Source organism: Loxodonta africana, chromosome 4 (genome assembly GCF_030014295.1).
Source record: "Loxodonta africana isolate mLoxAfr1 chromosome 4, mLoxAfr1.hap2, whole genome shotgun sequence".
Classification (NCBI taxonomy): domain Eukaryota; kingdom Metazoa; phylum Chordata; class Mammalia; order Proboscidea; family Elephantidae; genus Loxodonta; species Loxodonta africana.
Window position 1 is genome coordinate 87,872,452 of NC_087345.1, and position 16,669 is coordinate 87,889,120.

Sequence of the window (16,669 nt, forward strand, 5' to 3'; positions counted from 1 at the left end):
TGCTCCAGCCCTAGCCCCAGCCCCGAAATCTAGAGAGAGGAAAACAGAAAAGGAAAGGAGCGGGAGCTGGAGCGGGCGCGCTCTGCGGGCCTCCGCACAGCTTCTAAAGAGCCTCTTTGCTTTTCATTTTGGAATCTTTCTTCCACTTCATCCTGCGGTTCTGGAACCAGATCTTGATCTGTCTCTCGTTGAGACACAAGTTGTTGGCGATCTCTATGCGCCTGCGGCGAGTTAGGTAGCGGTTAAAGTGGAATTCTTTCTCGAGTTCCAGAGTCTGGTAGCGCGTGTAACTGGTTCGGGACCGCTTGCCGTCCGTCTCTGGAACATAAGCCCCCCAAGCCAGGAAGGGGTGAATAGCGTGCACCGTCCCAGCGCCCCCACCCCAGCTCCAGGCCTCCCACCCGCGGCCGGAGGGAGAAGAGGCGAGCCGGCAAGCCAGGCCCGGCGGGCCGCAGGCGGGCCCGGCCCGGCCCAGCCTAGTCCAGTATAGCCGCGGGAGATACGCCTCCGCCCTGGCAGGAAACTTTGCGCCGCAGCCTTCACTCAGCAGCCGGAGGGGCTGAAGGGGTGGGGGGAGAGGGAGACCCAGGCTCGGACCGAACAATAAGCACCCTCGAGATCCGAGCACCGGGGACCCCCCTCCCGCCCCTCCCGAGTCGCAGGAATCCTCCGGATCCGCTAGCGCCCGCCGAGCCGGCTCCACAGGGGAGGGAGGGAGGGAGCCGCGGGGGGAACCCCGCTCTGGAGCCCCGCATTCCTCACCCTTCAGATCCCTCTATTTTTTTAACTCCCTCCCTCTCCCCCAAAAATTGAATATTGCCTTTTATACACGTTTTGTTCCTATGATCCAATTATGTCGTCGTAAATTTGGGCGCACACAGCCTCTAAGCCTTTTAGTGGACAGTTTTACGAGCCATTGATGCCTGGATCGTAAAATTTATGGCCGCAGGTTTTTTTTCTTTATTTGCCCCGCATGGCCTATAAAACCCAGGCGGACCCGAGCGCGCAAAATGAAGTCCTAAAGTTTACCGTGGCTCATGTGCAGTTTGGTCATCCACGGGTAAATCTGTGGCGGGGCCGGTGGCTGGCTCAGTCCGGCGGGCTGCCCTGTCTGCGCCTGCTCCTCTTTGATTTCCCCACTGCTCTTAGCTCGGTCCTCCAGCGCCGGGCGAGCCGCCTTCTGACTGTACATCCCGGGGTTCAGAGGAGCCGCTTCATCTCTGCCCAAAGCGTGTCCCGGAGCGGCAGCGGCGCTGCAGGCGGGGCGGTCGGGGTGAGCCCGGGGGTTGGCAGCCATGTCTACCCCGTGGAGAGAGTTGGAAGGCGCAGGCGGTGGGAAAGTGATGCTTAAGTCCAATCCGCCGTAGCAGTACCTGGATGCCTGCACCTCTGAGGCCGATCCATAGTTCCCACAAGTTTGCATGTTATAGGCAGGGATATTGGGGCTCTGCTTATAGAATGAATTGGCTACGTAGGAGCTCATGGCGGGGAGGGCCCAAAAAAAATTTCTGCACCCTTTTTGATTAAGGGTGATTTGTGACTCTTTGAAGTTGAGGGGGTTTTTTGTTCTCCAAAGTGCACAATTTATAGGTGGAGATATCTCTTTCTTTATCCTGTGCGCTCTTCCCAAATAAGGGAGCCTTAAATAGAGTCACGTGACTGGAGCGGCCACTCATAAATTTGGCTTGATGACCTCCGGGAGGTTAGTGATGGAAGCCGGCGAAACGCATCTTGATATGTTGGCAAAGCCCAACCAAGGGGGAGAGGGAGTCAGAGAAAAGAGTGAAGGGGGAGAAAAAAAAAATGGTTCTTGGAATTGGGGGGTAGCCGGGACAACGAGCCCACAGCGACACCTGGTGCCGACATGGAGGAATTGCAGCCTGGAGAGCTGGCGGCTGAATTTTCTACCATGTGGAGACACTAGCTGTTGCTGTAAACCCTCCCACCCCTCCCAGCTGGCCTTTTAGATTGTATTTAGTTTTAAGAAAAGATGGGGTTTCATTTACGGTGCGCAAAGCGACTTTTGTAATGGATAGTTCCCCCCCACCCCTCCACTTCCAGGGTCTTCCCGTACTCAAAAATGGCTGAGGGAAGAGGATTTAGGTAGGGTGGCCCCTACCCAGGCTGCAGATCTGAGGGAGCTTCTCTCATGTTCCCAAAATCAAGGGTTGAGGTCCCTCACTACCTTTGAGGCCCTAAGACTTGGCTACAGCTGAGAAGGTGCGGTCAGCATGGGAAAGTAAACCTAGCCTCTGAGGAAGTAAATGGGATGACCAGGAGAAAGGGTCCTGAGTGGGCAGAACTAGACAGTGGGGGCAGGGGGGCGTCACGAGGCTGGGAGTGCTGAGGACTCTCTGGGATGAGCCTGGAGGTGAAGTGAGAAACCAGGTGGAGTCAGTAGACGTCATCACACCAGGGACCCCGGAGGAATGGGAACAGGGCAATTTTCAGTGTCTCTGTGTGTATAAACAGCCAGACACAATGGGCTGGAGGACTGCTCTGCGTCCCTGTGTCTGACCTTCATGTGATACCTATATCAGATATTTCGGATAGAAAATAGATATATGAGGGCATGGAGAAGCAAGAGTCAAGGCTCTACAACTAACATATGAGCAGGGTAGAGGAAAAGGCCTGCTGTGGGCCCTTTGAGAGAAAGGCCTCTGGCCCAGGTTTTCCAGGCACCTGGACTCAGAAGGTCCGCAGGAGAGTAATTTCTGAGCTACTTGGAGGCCTGAAGAGGACTAAGATGGGGGTGGGCAGGGCAGGAGCGTGGACGCCCTTCTCAGTTAGTGTCCAGGGTCTCCTAGGCCATTGTGCCCCTTCCTCCTCTTCCCAAGCCCCAAGTCTTAATCTTTCCTGCCTGCCTCTCCCCAGGAAATCTCCGCCCCTGCTAGGAGAAGCCCCCCTCCCCCCTCCCGCCTCGCTGGCGGTGGCGCTGGAGGGGGCGCTGGCGGGGATCTGGAGGGTCCAGAAAACTCTGGCACATTTTTTCCCTCCAGGAGACACTCATCACTACCTCTCTCCCTAGGCCCACTCAGGTTTCCCTGGCCGGGCTTGGGGAGAGAAGGCCGGAGCTGGGAAAGGTTTAGGGGCCGGCTGCGTTCCTCTTCCGCCTGGTTTAAGGGAAGAAGAAAGAGTGAGGAACCGGGCTGGGACTAGGCGGTAAGGAAGGAGGAATTTTGTCCCGGCCACGTCAGGAGTCCCAGAGCAGGCGAAAGCTCAGTTTCCAGGCTTTCTTTTTCAGTGTCCTTGAATCGCTCAGTCCCTTCCCAAAGGCTCCAATCGCATGGTCTTCTTTCCCCTCGGCTCTCCGCCTCCGCCACGTTTCGCAACAGCAGGCTGGAGCCGGCCGGGGGCTGCTCACGCGGCGCTCCCCTCCGGGGCGTGAGCGGGGGCGACCCTACTGCCTGGATCATCTTCTCTGGCCTTTTTGGGGCTCGGAGTTCAGAAGCCGAAGCCCCCGGGCTACCGCAGGCAGGAAGAAAGGCCTGTGTAGGGCTAGAGCCCAGCCTGACTAACCCGGGCTTTTTTTCCCCCTACGAGGAAAGCCTGTGCGACCTTTTTTTTTTTTTCGCGGGGTGAGTCTGTTGCTCCGCGTAGGGAGCCCAGAGAGGCCTCCCAGCCCCCTCAACGCGGTCACAAGGAGACTGGGGAAGCCGGGGCTCGGCGCTGGGCTCCCAGGGAAGGCGAGCGTAGGGGGCTGGGAGCTTGCAGGCGGCGAGCAGACGAGTGAGCGCTCGGAGCCTGCTCCAACTTTCACCCTGAGTCCGGCGGGCGAGCGAATTAACAGAAATCCATATATAAACTTTTAAAAATAATATCAGTTTTATTAAATATTCGAGAACGGATCCACAGATCGGATTTATACAGGAGGGTAACACGAGGGGATTATTTATTTATTTATTTATTTATTTTCTCCTACTGGCTAAACAAACGTCATTCACCTTTTTCTCTCTTTTTGTAATTTTCCCTTTTTTTTTCTTTTTAAGATGAGATTGGAACACTGACGATGCTAAACATAAATATAAATACAGAGACCACAAATACAGCTAAAAATATTCACACAGAAACGGTCACAGTTTGTAATATGCCATAATGACCCCCAGGATTCTTTAAATACAATTCGCCTGGGCTGGGCATTTGCTGGGGCAGAGGGGCTGGGCGAGGGCTGTGGGGAGGCCCTGGGGGTTGCTGTGGGGCCCAGGCGCACCCTCCTTGCGCCTCCTGCCCTCCGGAGCTGCCAGACCAGGCCCCGAGGCCGCGGAGCAAAGGCCCCGGTCCCGGAGCCGGCTCTCTGCGCGGGGGCGGGGGCGAGGGCTGGGGGGAGCCAAGAGGGTGGGGGACAAGTCCTCTTTTGGAGGGAGATGTGTGGAGTCTGAAGCGAGGTTCAGGGACCAAGCCCCCAAGACCTGGGCGGGGTACGGGTCCTGCAGACAAGCCGAGAACGAGCGAGCGAGGGAGTGGGGAGGAGGCGGGTGGCAAAAGGGAGTTTGTGCGGTAAGGGAGGGGGTCCAGAGCTGATTTTCAGGTCCACGTTTAACTCCTTAATTTTGTTTTAGGGAGTCAAAACACATCAATTGTGCCAGTGATAAATACAGAGTGTGTGATAAGGAGGGAGTTGGGGGGAGCGAGGGAAGAAGACAGAGAGGGGTGGCAGGGACAGTCCTGGTCACTCTTTCTGCTTCTCCTCTTCTGTCTCTTCCCGCTTTTCCTCTTTTCCGCCCAGGCTGTCTGCCGCGGTCCCTCCGCCGCCCCCAGAGAGCGTGGACGTGAGATTAGATTCCTTTTTCCACTTCATCCGGCGGTTTTGGAACCAGATTTTGATCTGTCGCTCGGTCAGGCAGAGCGCATTAGCGATCTCGATGCGCCGGCGCCGCGTTAGGTAGCGGTTGAAGTGAAATTCCTTCTCCAGTTCCAGGGTCTGGTACCTCGAGTAGATCTGGCGGCCGCGCCTCCGGTCCGCTCCGTAGCCGACCCCTAGAGATCCGGGCACAAAACACACTAAAAACAATCAGCAAGGCATCTTCTGCAGACGCTTTTGCTTAGCAAAGTCCTGACCCTCCCAACTTGGCCAGCAGCTGACGGGCCCCCTCGGGCTCAAGCCTTCTCCCCTTTGCCCTGCCCCACCCCCCACTGAGGGTACAGCCAGGACCCCAACTTCATTCAGTTCCCCCATAGGTTGGGAGGCCTGGGTCCCAAAGAAAGGTGTGTGGGGGGGGGGGAGGCAAGAACTAGGCAAAAAACTGCAAATCTCAAAGCTGGATTTTGAAAAATTCCCAGTACTGGAGAGGAGGGCCTTATTTCTCAAGAGGTGGGCTTCACCACCTCTCCAAGCACCCTAGCTCCTTGGAAACTTCTCTCCACTTCTCTCCCATCTCCTCTCCCCCTCCCTTCTCCTCAACCTGACTCGACTTTTGGGGGCTCCCCCATTCTCTGCCTCCTCCCCTGCCCTGTTCCTGCCCCCCTCACTCGCCTTCGTGCCCTCCAATCTGTCAGGGGCCGAGGGGGCCAGGCCCCTGCGAGGGAGCGAGCAAGCGGGGAGGCGAGTAGAGGGGGCAGAAGAGGGGGCCCTGTCTCGGCGTCAGCGAGGAGACGAGCGTGATTGTTTTTATGAGGCCATAAAAAACTCTCTCCGCCCGTTCTTCTAGGGAAGCCGGTCATAAAGCCAGTTCAGTTTATTTAATTTATATCTCGGAGCTGTAAAACTCACCACTGTGCGAATTCATTCGCTGCATCCAGGGGTAAATCTGGATACTGGCTTTCTGGTCCTGGGGCGCAGTCCTGCCCTGCTCAGAACTAAAATCCTGAGCGATTGAGGTCTGTGTGTTATGTCCTAAGGTGTTTTGTCTGCAGTTTGAAAGCATGTCTTTCTCCTGGTAAAAGGAATTAGATCCATAGTCATACGGCCCCCGGCTGGAACTGAACACGACATTCTCCTGTGGCGAATAAAAGGGAGTCGAGTAGATCCGGTTCTGGGCAACGGCCGCTCCATAGGTCGAGAAATGCCTCACTGGATCATAGGCGGTGGAATTGAGGGCGACGTTGGGGAGGACGTCCTGGCCCCCGGCGAGGTGGCAGGATAAGGAAGGGTTAGTGAAGTAGGAATTCATCCCTTTGCCTTTACCTGGTCGGGCTATGATTTCTTTAATATTTATTTCTGTCTCCAGTTTGTACTCGGAACTAGATGGTTATAGGGACGGCTCCAATCCAGGACAGACAAAATGACAAAGTCAGCTGACCCCCTTCCAGCCAATCGCGAACCAGATGTCAAGAAGGGGGAAAAAAATCGCTTCTGCTTCTGTTGATTCCCTAGTTGAGACTAAGTGTGTGCTTTGAAAGTAAGACTTGAATTTCTTTAAAAAATATATATGTACGGGAACTGATTTGGGGGTGAAGGGGGGGTAAATGTCCCAGCGTAGGGCCTTGGGGCTCAGGGAAGGAGAGCCGCACTCCCAGGAAATCTCTCAGCCACTGCTAACTTTGCTGTGTTGTGGACAGGGCCAGAGAAATCCCTGTGATTTCGATCTGATTTTATCCTTTATATCTGCCCCCTTCTAAAATTACATCCTGATTTCCCCATGGGAGAACCTCCCTCAGCTTAGGGGATCCCCAGGAATTCTACAGGAATGACACTCATGGAATGAGTCCCCATCACTAAAGCAATATTTTTTCCTAATAATTAAAAAAATCCAAGTGGAAAGAAATTAAATAAAGCAGGGTGCCCATAGGTAAGAGAGTGTGGCTGAGAGCCTTGGGTGTATAGGCGTCTGTGAGGTGCAAATAGGTTTAAAGAGGTGAAGGTGAGACTTCAGAGGTACAGTGGTAGAGCTGTGGGCAAAGGGGCCAGGCATCTGCTTGCCTCTGACTCCTAGCCCTCCTCTGCCTCCTCCTCCAGACCCCTTTGGGAGAAACCCTTGCAGCAATTTTGCCTAAAAGGTAAAATGCATAAAATACAATAGAAAAGGGAGAGGAAGAAGTAAAAGGTGGGAGAGAGAGAAAGGAAGGAAGGAAGAAAACTCTGAGAGGCTTTCTAGACACATCAGCTCCTGTTTATGTTGGTGAGAATTTATGATTTGGAGCCAGCGAGGGCTGGTAGGGTAATTCACATAGAATCCTGCCAGAAAGAGAAGGTTGGTGGGGCTCTGATGGACAGTTAGGGTCTTGCAGGCTCAAGGCCCCGCTCACGTTGGAAGCCCCCTGACCCCTCCGGTCTCACTGCCCTGCCAAGGGAGCCACCCTCGACCTGAGCTCTGGAGCTTGGAAAGGACAGCAAAGGGCTCCTGGGGAGATCTCGCCCAAGTGCCAACCGCCCTCGGTGGGACCAGGCCTCTTAGCAGTCCCTACCCTCATTTTATTTCCACCTGAGGAAAAGGAAGACAAGGCCAGCAAAAGGCAGCTGAGTCCAAGGCTTCTGAGGGAGCGGCAGTGGGCGAACTGAAACAGCGAAAGGTGTGCAGATGGGGTTTTTCTCCTGATTAATCCAAACTTAATTTGATTTCGGGACATAAGCTGGAAATGTTTTCAGTTGACAAAGAAGGGGTGGTGGGGGTGCGCAGGGAGCAGTGAAAGATCATATTTTCCCCTTGCCATTTTTTGGGGGACTGGCTATTACAAGAACCCGGATGTCGCCGGATTTTATGATCTTTTCCTTCTGTGTAACAAAGCGGAGTAATCAATGGGTAGCAATAAAGCCATAAACGGGACTACGCTGGGAAAAAACTCGTTTATTCATCTTCTGTAACGTTAAGGTTTCCCTGGAGTGTCGCTAGGGGGGAAAAATAAAGTTTTGAACCCAAAAGCAGACAGTGTGCAGGAGCTGAAGAAGACAACATGTTAGTTAATACATGAACCTCGTTATGAGGTTGAAGAGTCTTTCTGCCAGAAAATTTGCATTGGCTTTTTAAAATACAGCCCTAGTCCTTCAGGAAGGAGGGACATTTGTTGGTATTTAGAAGGGTAGGGGAAAGATCTCTATAATGATAAAAGTTCCCTCCTTGAACCAGGCTTTCTTCTCCCCATGGAGATAAAGGTGAAAGAGTACCGGAGCATTCTTAAACGAAGAAATTTGGAGATGAGTTATCTCATTTTGGGGTGACATGGCAGGTACACACACACACACACACACACACACACACCAGTATGAGTTGCTTTTCACTCTAGAATCCAGCTGTCCTTGAATTCATGGCGTGCCTGGGCAGAGGTTTCCAACAGCTGGCTGGGGCTCCAGGCCCCCCCAGAGGCAAGAGGTAGGGAGGGAGAGAGACAACAAGGAAGGGAGGACCCTGGGGGCTGATCTGGGGGACAAGCCAGTGCACCCTTGGATGCAAGCAGCTGCTTTCAGAGTCCCCAGCCTTTCTGAAGCTGGAGGGTAGAAGTATAACAAGTAGAAGTGGCCGGAAGAGAGAGTAACCCCCCACCCCATTTCAGAGAGAGATTGCTAGAGGGGTAAATCATGTCAGTGATATTTCCTTCAAGATATTAAATTGTTGCAATGTACAACAAATTGAATGATGGAAGATAGGATGTCTTAATGAGGTTTCATTTTCAATGAGTGTTGATTTTCTCTGTATTTTAAAATGTCTTTCATGCACGAGGAGAGGAAAGAGGGAATTCTCAGACCTGGGAAAGTGGTCCCCTTCTGGGGAGGGTGTGTTACAGTGCCCAGCAAAGATGCCTGGGTTTCCTCCAGCCCCTCCTCAACCAAGCCTGAAGGGGGCAGGGGCCCCAAAGTTAGGGAGAGTCTCTTTTGGGGCCTAAAGGCTGTGGGCGCGAGGGTGGGCGACCTGAAGAGCAGAATGTAAGTCTCAGCCCCGGAAAGTTAAGTGTTTTATTACGTCCCTAAACAGAGGGCAGAGACTGAAAGGTCTCGCCGATTTATAATGAACAGAAACCAGCTGCTGGGGAAAAAAGGCAGAAATGCTGGTAGGAGAGAGAAGGGGAAGCAGAAATACAAATAAAGTCCCCCACTAGTAAAGATGTTCAGCAAAATTAATTTCCAACCCACTCTCCCCATCATCTTCCATTCCCGGGGAAAGAAGCCTCCCCCTTTCAGTTAGATCTGTGCCTTATGCAGCTGAAATTTGCTGGGAAGATTCGCTCCAAGGCGGGGAGAACTGGCCAGATAATCCCCGAGCTTCTCTCCTTTGGATTATATTTTCCTTTCCCCATTTCACATTAATATTATTTTTTGATGAAAGAATGCCTGTCTGTAAGGCGAAAGCTGGGACTTGGATTTTTCTAAACATACTTATATTTGCCTGTTAAATTTGTCTGAAAACAATTATGGAAACTCATCAGCAGAAGCAAGAACAGATGTTTTATTAAAACTGCAGTTGAACTCGGTAAATATGCACAAGTCCTGGGAGGGGGGAAGAACTTGGTCTTTGTTTCTATAAAACAAGCCTGGCGAAATCAGCGAACACCCCCCATCAGGCCCGCAGGTCTCGGCTGCTCTGCCCCCTCCGCCGGCCTCGGGACTCAGGCATTCCGAGGGACTTTGCAGGCAAGAGCGGGTTTTCCCGATCAGAGTTGTAATGAGTGGATCCGAAAACAGAGTTCAAAGCACCCCCCCCCAAAAAGGAATAAAGGGGAATAGTTGCCAAGTTTGCCGCTTGCCGCTTCCGCCCCCACCCACCGAATCCAAAACACATGCTTTCCATGAGCGCTAATTATAGCAATGGAACTTACTACAGGCACCTTGGCCCCCGAGTGGGGGGTAGTCACTGGCCTGGAGTCCCAAAGGCTAAGAGCTGCATTGGAGGCTGAGCAATTGGGGGTTCCCAGGCGGGGAGTCAAGTGCCCCTATTCCAGGTTTGCCAGGCCAGGGAAAGGCTGGGGATGCCTATGGCTGCACTGGTAGAGGGTGGGTGGGACTGAACTCCAACCCTAAAGAGATTCCTGGGCAGGCCTCACCTTGCCTGCCTTTGCTTCCCACAGCATTCTGAGTCATGTATTCATTTCTTACCAGAGAGGTATCCAAAGAGAGGGGGATGAGATCTGGCATTTTTATTTGGGGACCATCTTTTCCAGAGGTCGTCCCCAGTTTCTGTTCTGGTGGTCTCTTCTGTTTCCCTAAATCTGCATGGATGTTTGCAACTCACCCACCCTTGACACAAATGCACTCCCCTCCTAGCTGCCATTAGGAGCTGCTGACTATAGCTGGTGCCTCCCGAATCTGCCCAGGGACCCAAACACTGGAGCAGCAGGACCCAGCACCGGGCCTGGGCATTTGGCTGCCTGGAAGCCACTGCAGCTGCCTCTCCCCCTCCACCCCATTCTTGCTTTGGAGAGCTGGAGAGGAGCTGCCACACCAACCCCTTTTGTGCCATTGGGTGAGGGCTGGAATCCCTCTTGCAAAGAAAGCTGAGTTTCAATAATTGTTCAGCTCGCCTCACAATCACACTATTTGGTTAAGGCTTTGCTGTTCTAGGGTGACTGCCCAGTTGGCCCTGCTGGATTATGATCAGATATATATTTTTTCATTTAAAAATTAAAAACAAAAATCCAACTCCAAATTCTCTGTGTTTTGTATACTAGTTCCTTTGATCTCTGTGGAACAGGGAGTAAAAAGATTGCAAAGGGTCTCCCAGTCCACCAGAGAATCTGAATGCAGGGAACTGAGTCTGCCTGGGGACACTAAAACATAGCTCACCCAAGGGGACCCCAGTTTCTCATAAATATGGTGGAGGAAGTTATCTGAGCACACCCCCACCCTCCATATACGCACTACATTCCAAAAAAACCGCTCCTTCTCCTTTCAAAGTTCAGACAAGGAGACACTTGGAGAAAAGTGAAATTTGACACACCCAGCCTGGAAATGGATCCCATCCTGGGTGCTAATATTCTGGGAACAGGGCCCAGGCTGGCCACCTGAATGGAGTTGGGGGTCAGCACAGAGGGGGAAGGAGAAGAGGCCGGATGGGGCATGTCAAGCTGCTGAGAACTACACCAAACACCTCGGAGGCCTGCACTGGCAACTTCTTTTTTGAGCTAAGAAGAGGTCCAGAGACTCCCTGAGCTGCTTTTGCTTTATTTGCAATTAAGCAGAGAAGAAATATATATGGAGCGGCTCTGCTAATTTATGTCATATTTTCTCTCCTCCCTCCCTCTTTCCTGATTTCTGCCTGACCTTCCCTTACAGCCACTCCACTTACTGCTGCTACCATCAGCAGACACAAACTCCACACTGGCATTTGTTTGGCTTCTCAATTCACTTCTCTGGCTTAAGGTTAAAAAGTAAAATAGGTCCCAGGCATCTCTGTCTCGTTGCACTCAGCACTGAGCCCCCTTCCGGCTCCATCTGGAAGAAATCATTTCTAGTTTTTTGGGTCCTGGCCCCCAAGTTTTCCACCTCTATCTGGAGCAGCTGAATATCAGATGAAGAAGGAGTGCATGGAGAACCTAAGGATACAGCTTTTCATCCCCACTGGGAATGTGGAGGGACATTTCAGGGGGTCAAGGCAAGTAAGTAGCCCTACTTGGCCAAGGGGGAAAAAGAAAAATCCAGAGTATTTTCTTGGCCCCCCGAAGGGGGCCTCAAGACAGTGTTAGATGAGAAAGGAGGGGCAATGGGGGTGAGCTACTCTGCACTGGGCCAAAGGATCGCCAGCCTTCCTGACTTCTGTTAGACCCTTCTACACCAAGAATTGCCTGAGCCCATTTTGGAGGTTTTTGAGAACTGTAAAATTCTCCGAAGGCAGCAGGCCTTTGTGATGTCATAGTGCGTTGTCATGAGGAAATTGTGTCACAGAAGTTACATACAGCAGGAGTTTCGTGTGTGCGGGTGCCCTGCACTTCCTCACTTTTGTTTTCCTCCTCACCCCCCTTCTTCCCCTGGTCTAACTTCTACCGCTTGAAAATAAAATGTTATTATGCTCTGGGACAATAAGCCAACAGTGAAACATCCTCTTCATTTCCCTATAAATAATTTTATCCTTTATTGTTTGCAGATATGAAAGAACCATTTAATCTGTTCTGGGAAAAAGAGGGAGAGAGATGGGGAGGGGGAATTCATTTCGGAAACCAGAATATTACTTACTTCGATGATACCCTTTTAGATTTGATAGCCAGAAACAAAATTAAAGGTGAACAGTGGCCTCTCTGACTCTACACCTGGTAGGGTTGGAGATTTATAGGATCTTTAGCGAAGGGGCAATTTAATGTCCTAGGATTTGCTTAAATTCACTGCTATTTTGGGGAGCTGAAGAAAGGGAAGTGTGTGGGGGGGAGAGGGACATGCTTTATCTAGGTTTATGATTCCGCCAACATTATCCTGATTTAAAATGCAACAACCTGTGAATCAGAAAAACTGCAGAAAGGAGTTGGGGAGTGGGGCGAGGGGGGCTCAACTTTCTCAATGACTGTGAGGGAAGGAAGAAAAGCCAGGGGAAGGGGAGGGTTGCTTCAAGTCTTTCCACTACCCGCCCCGGAGGTTTATGGTGTCCCCATGATTCCCCTGACCCTATAAACAGCTGCCCTATTTTAGGACAATTTCTGCTTCCTCCCCTCGGAAAGGGAAAATGAGGGAGGGGCAAAGGCGGGAAGGGGGTGCCCTGAAAGGACAGGGAATTCGGGATCGAGCCTTACTTTGTTCTCCCTGGCGAGTTTGCTGGTTTGGCGGGTTTCTGACGCAGGGTGGCAGCAGACAAAACAAGTAAACAATTCACAGACACAATAAACAGGGACGGCTGGGGCGCGTGGCAGAGGACGTGGGCTAGGGTGAGGGGCACTGTTCTGGGGTAACGTTGCCCCAACTTCCCGGTTGGCGGAGGCCCGAAAGCCGAGGCTGCTCCCGGTGCCGGGCTGCCGGGAGAGGGAAGGTGGAAGGAAGCTGCGCGCCTCGGCGCGGCTGCGTGCCTGAACAAGCAGTCCCAGGAGGAACGTGATCTCCCCGGGAGCTGCGGAAAACCCCTCCAGCCCCGCTCCTGTCCTTACTTTCTTTTATGGGGGTTTCCACTGACATTTATATTTCCCCTCTGCTTTGTCTTTTCTTAACTCCGGAAGGGAGAAAGGTTGGAAAAGGAGGCCGGTTCATTCCCGACCTTCGTCCCTGCATAGCTCTCCAGGCCTGCAGCGGCCAGGCCTAGCTTAGTCTCAGACACTGTTATGGCCAGCCTTCTCCACCCTGCCTGGCCCTGGCTCAGGTAGTGGAGAGGATTAAAATGCAGTCCCATCAGTAGCCAGATCTGGGCATCTAGGGAACCTTAGCCAGTCTCTAACCTGCCCCACCAATGTTGGCAAATCTGGGGCCCAGCGAGCAGCCAGAGAGAGCAGGGACAGGGATGCACTCCTACTTCTTCTGGCTCACCTTCTCCAACAGCCTTCCTAAGGCCCCCTGGTCAGCATTCTCCCCAAACCGCTGCCCAGAGGCCATCTTAAGAACCACTGTAGTCCCCTTCACTGTCCCAGTGAGGCTTCCAGCACCAGGGACCAGCCTGACTGCTCTGAGCTGCTCGCTGGTCCACCGCTCCCATGAGTTAGTTTCCCGCAGAATTCCCATTCAACACTACTGTTTCCCTGGTAAAAACCGTTTCTGAGATGGCGAGTTTGTGCGGAGGTGTGAAGAGAAAGCAGAAGGGACTTAATATTTCCCCCACCCAGCTGCTTGGACAGCAAAGGCAATAAGGTCCGAGAAAGCCTTTGTGGCATCCGTTGGTTATGGAACCCGCATCGTTCGATCCCAGCACACACACATATTTCCAGCAAAGCCACAGAAGGGCCTCCTTGGTGGACCCAGGGCCACCAGAAGCCCACTCCCATCTATCAAGGGCTAAACAAAATTTTGCATGCACATAAAACGGTGTTTGAATGAATATAGGCATGGTAATATACAATTAACCGCCAGAGGAAATATGAGTCTGCATAGGTTCGTTCGTAAGTTCGAGTCTACATTTGAGCCTGTATATAAAAAATATAAAAAGCTACAGAGCATGGTTTCTGAACACAACAGCCAACCTAACAAGTTCGCCTTCTCCAAACACGGTGGCGTTCTCTGTGGGGATCACAACTGTCAGACCAGGGAGGGAAAGGGTTTGTTCTGCACACTTCTTAGTTAGGAACCACCAGCACATGAAATATAGCGATAGCAGGGCTGACAAAGCCCCTAAGAAGCAGGCCCCAGGCAGGCGTGAGGTGCCCAAAGAGAGGGCTCACAGGGGGATACTGGGGCTCTGGGCTCCAGAAGCTTTGCCAGGCCTTGACCAGCAAACTGGATGTTCCTGCCCAGCCACAGCCCCACTTGTGCAGAGTCTTTGAGCCAGATTCTATTTTCAGCCACCCTGGCTATTATTAGGTAACCACAGCAGCCTTTTCTGCACTAAGGACTATGTCTATAGGGGAGGGGGCCTGGGAGGAGGCTGGGGGTTGCCACTGGCAGCTCCTCTTGGGTTCTAAAGAAAAGCGAAAGTAAGGGAAAGCAGAGGGCTGGTCTTTGGGCCCAGTGTATCCTTTTGCCAGACTGGAAACCTGGAAAACCAGGACCAATCATTATTGAATCTAGGGGTGAGGGTGCAGGGTAAGGTGGGGGCCTGCAGACCTTAGCCAGGAAAGGACAGAGAATCAATCAATGAAAAATATTTTATGACGCCTCGGTAGGATGCTGTTAACCCGTTAACCTCGAACCCTAGCACCCCGAAATCTCGCCGTCAGCACATTCAGTTTGATCCCTGCACACGAAGAAATACCCCAGCCTCGCCCAGGCCCGCCCCTCCAAAGGGAGGGGGGCTCTCTAATATCCCAGGTGAATCCCCACTAGCCTGAGTGGCCCTCTCCTCCGGAAACTGTTTTCCAACCGGGGCGAACAAAGGAGATTTGTTCCCCCCCCTCCTTCAGCGTGGCCATCCGCGGGGGTGGGGGCGGACAAAATACAGGCAAAAGAGAGAAATAGAGGCCTCACCGGTCAGCGGTTCCCACATTACTCCAGGAGAAACGCTCCCATTTTCGGGCCTCTCGGGGCCCATCCACTGTCCCACCGTACTCCCCTCGCCCTTCTTAGGTCCCACAGACTCGGGGTCCTGGCCGGCCGCGGCCTGGCTCCTCCAGCATCAGCCCCTGGGCCGCGCAGGAACGGCGAGAGAGCTCGCGGCAGCCGGAGCAGACGGCGTACTGGGCCCATTTGGGGAGAGCCAAGCTCTTTTCTCGATCGTAAACAAGGAAAGCGAAATTAGCCCCTCGGCAGACGCCTCTGCCGACACACAAGTCCTATTGGGGGTGGGGGTGGGAAGGGGGAGCGAAAATGCCATTTTTTCCCCCGGGAGAATACCTCAGAGGCCTTTATGTCGGCTGCAAAAGGGGAATTTTGGGGGGGCAAGAGGGGAAGGGAAGAGGATTGTGGGGGGAAGGGAGGGAAGATTCACCGTCAGCTTGGGCCCAAGGGGTTTGATTTGAATGAAGTCGAACTGTATTTTTAAGAATTTGATAAAAATGGGTTTTCTGCCCCCAGCCCCCTTCTAGGCGACAGGTCGAGGTTTAAACAGGAAACCAAGAAGTGATCTCCTCCCCCATTGGGGCTTGGTGCAGAAGCCCCAGTCGCTCCTCTGGGAAAGGATGGTGTGGGGGGGGGTTGGATTGGATTGAGGTGAGTCCGACCCCCAGAGTCTCCGACCTCCTTGGAATATGCGCCCGCCCCCGCCTCCCCAGCTCCGGGGTATGCCTGCCTGGGTGTGTAAGCGTTTGCTTGTGCATCGTCCTTTATAAACAGAAGCTCACACATACAGGGACCGCCTCGAACCCAGGCCGGGAGCAGGGCGGGGTCATATATCAAACCGCAACACATTCAGGGCCACGTACATTTGGAAGAAATTAAGGCACTGTGTTATGAAACCATATGTGTCAGGTTAAGGCTATACAACACGCCATTAGCACCAATTATTAAGAGGATCCTGAGCGCCCAGGACCTTCCAAACCGCCCAATTCTGGTGCCCCTACTCCTTGAGCCAGGCGCCCCTTGAATCCTCACGGCCACCACACACCCAGGAGGCCCCACCAGCGAGGCCTGGGCCTGTCCCCGCCCAGCTTGGGGCCTCCCCAACTCCCACCTCCGAGCCAGACAGGGCAGGCCCTAGCCCAGAGCAGCCCGGCGAGGCGGGTGAGGCAGTCCGGTGGCCATCTGGGCGGGGTGGCCGCGGTTAGAGATGGGGGGCGCCGGGTCGGGGGTGGGAAGCCGATATGCCCCTTTTCTCCAAGCACAAGACGGCTTTTGAGTACCGCATCCCCCACCCCCACTCCTCAACCCGCAGTGCAGGGCACCTCCCCCCTTTCCATCCGCCGGGGTAGGGGCGGGCGCAGGGGGTGGGCAGACGCTCTCCTCTCCGCTGACGCGCACCAGCCACCAGCCTCCCCCCTAATTGCCAATTAACAGGCCCTGCCGCCCGCCTAGCTGCGCTCGCTTCCTGCTAGTCGGCCCGGCCCTGAGCCCACACTGCGCATGTGTGAGCTCTCATAGTCGCGCTCTCGGGGAGGGAGGGGGCTGCAGTGCTGGGAGGGGGCATTGGAAAGTTTGTTTGCGCATTGGGGGGCTGAATTTGCTCAAGGAGCAATGGACGCAGACTACAGGTTCTCTCTCCTGCCCTGGAGTTTAAGCTGCTGGGCCCTCTCCGACCCAATCCCATTAGCCAAGAGGTCGCAGATCTATAATAAACAGGTACGAAGGACACCGTGGGCATCAGGCAGA

At 53.4% G+C, this 16,669-nt stretch overlaps 2 protein-coding genes across 2 annotated transcripts; both read right to left on the reverse strand.

The window, feature by feature from the left end:
- Positions 1–18: 18 nt before the first annotated feature.
- On the reverse strand, positions 19–1,483 carry HOXC5 (homeobox C5). The gene is made up of 2 exons (XM_003405064.3): positions 1,030–1,483; positions 19–318 (listed from the first exon to the last, which is right to left on the reverse strand). The coding sequence occupies exons 1-2, from the start codon at positions 1,481–1,483 to the stop codon at positions 104–106; spliced, it is 669 nt and encodes a 222-aa protein (XP_003405112.1). The 3' UTR covers positions 19–103.
- A 2,843-nt stretch (positions 1,484–4,326) lies between these two features.
- On the reverse strand, positions 4,327–16,024 carry HOXC6 (homeobox C6). Its single transcript, XM_003405063.4, has 2 exons — positions 5,711–16,024; positions 4,327–4,977 (listed from the first exon to the last, which is right to left on the reverse strand). The coding sequence occupies exons 1-2, from the start codon at positions 6,108–6,110 to the stop codon at positions 4,670–4,672; spliced, it is 708 nt and encodes a 235-aa protein (XP_003405111.1). The 5' UTR covers positions 6,111–16,024; the 3' UTR covers positions 4,327–4,669.
- Positions 16,025–16,669: the final 645 nt, after the last annotated feature.

Coding starts and splice junctions, on each gene's coding strand:
- HOXC5 (XM_003405064.3), bottom strand. CDS start 1,483: ATGAGCTCCTACGTAGCCAATTCATTCTATAAGCAGAGCCCCAATATC. Junction 319..1,029: donor CAAACTGCACATGAGCCACG/GTAAACTTTAGG, acceptor CTTATGTTCCAG/AGACGGACGGCAAGCGGTCC.
- HOXC6 (XM_003405063.4), bottom strand. CDS start 6,110: ATGAATTCCTACTTCACTAACCCTTCCTTATCCTGCCACCTCGCCGGG. Junction 4,978..5,710: donor GCGAATGAATTCGCACAGTG/GTGAGTTTTACA, acceptor CCGGATCTCTAG/GGGTCGGCTACGGAGCGGAC.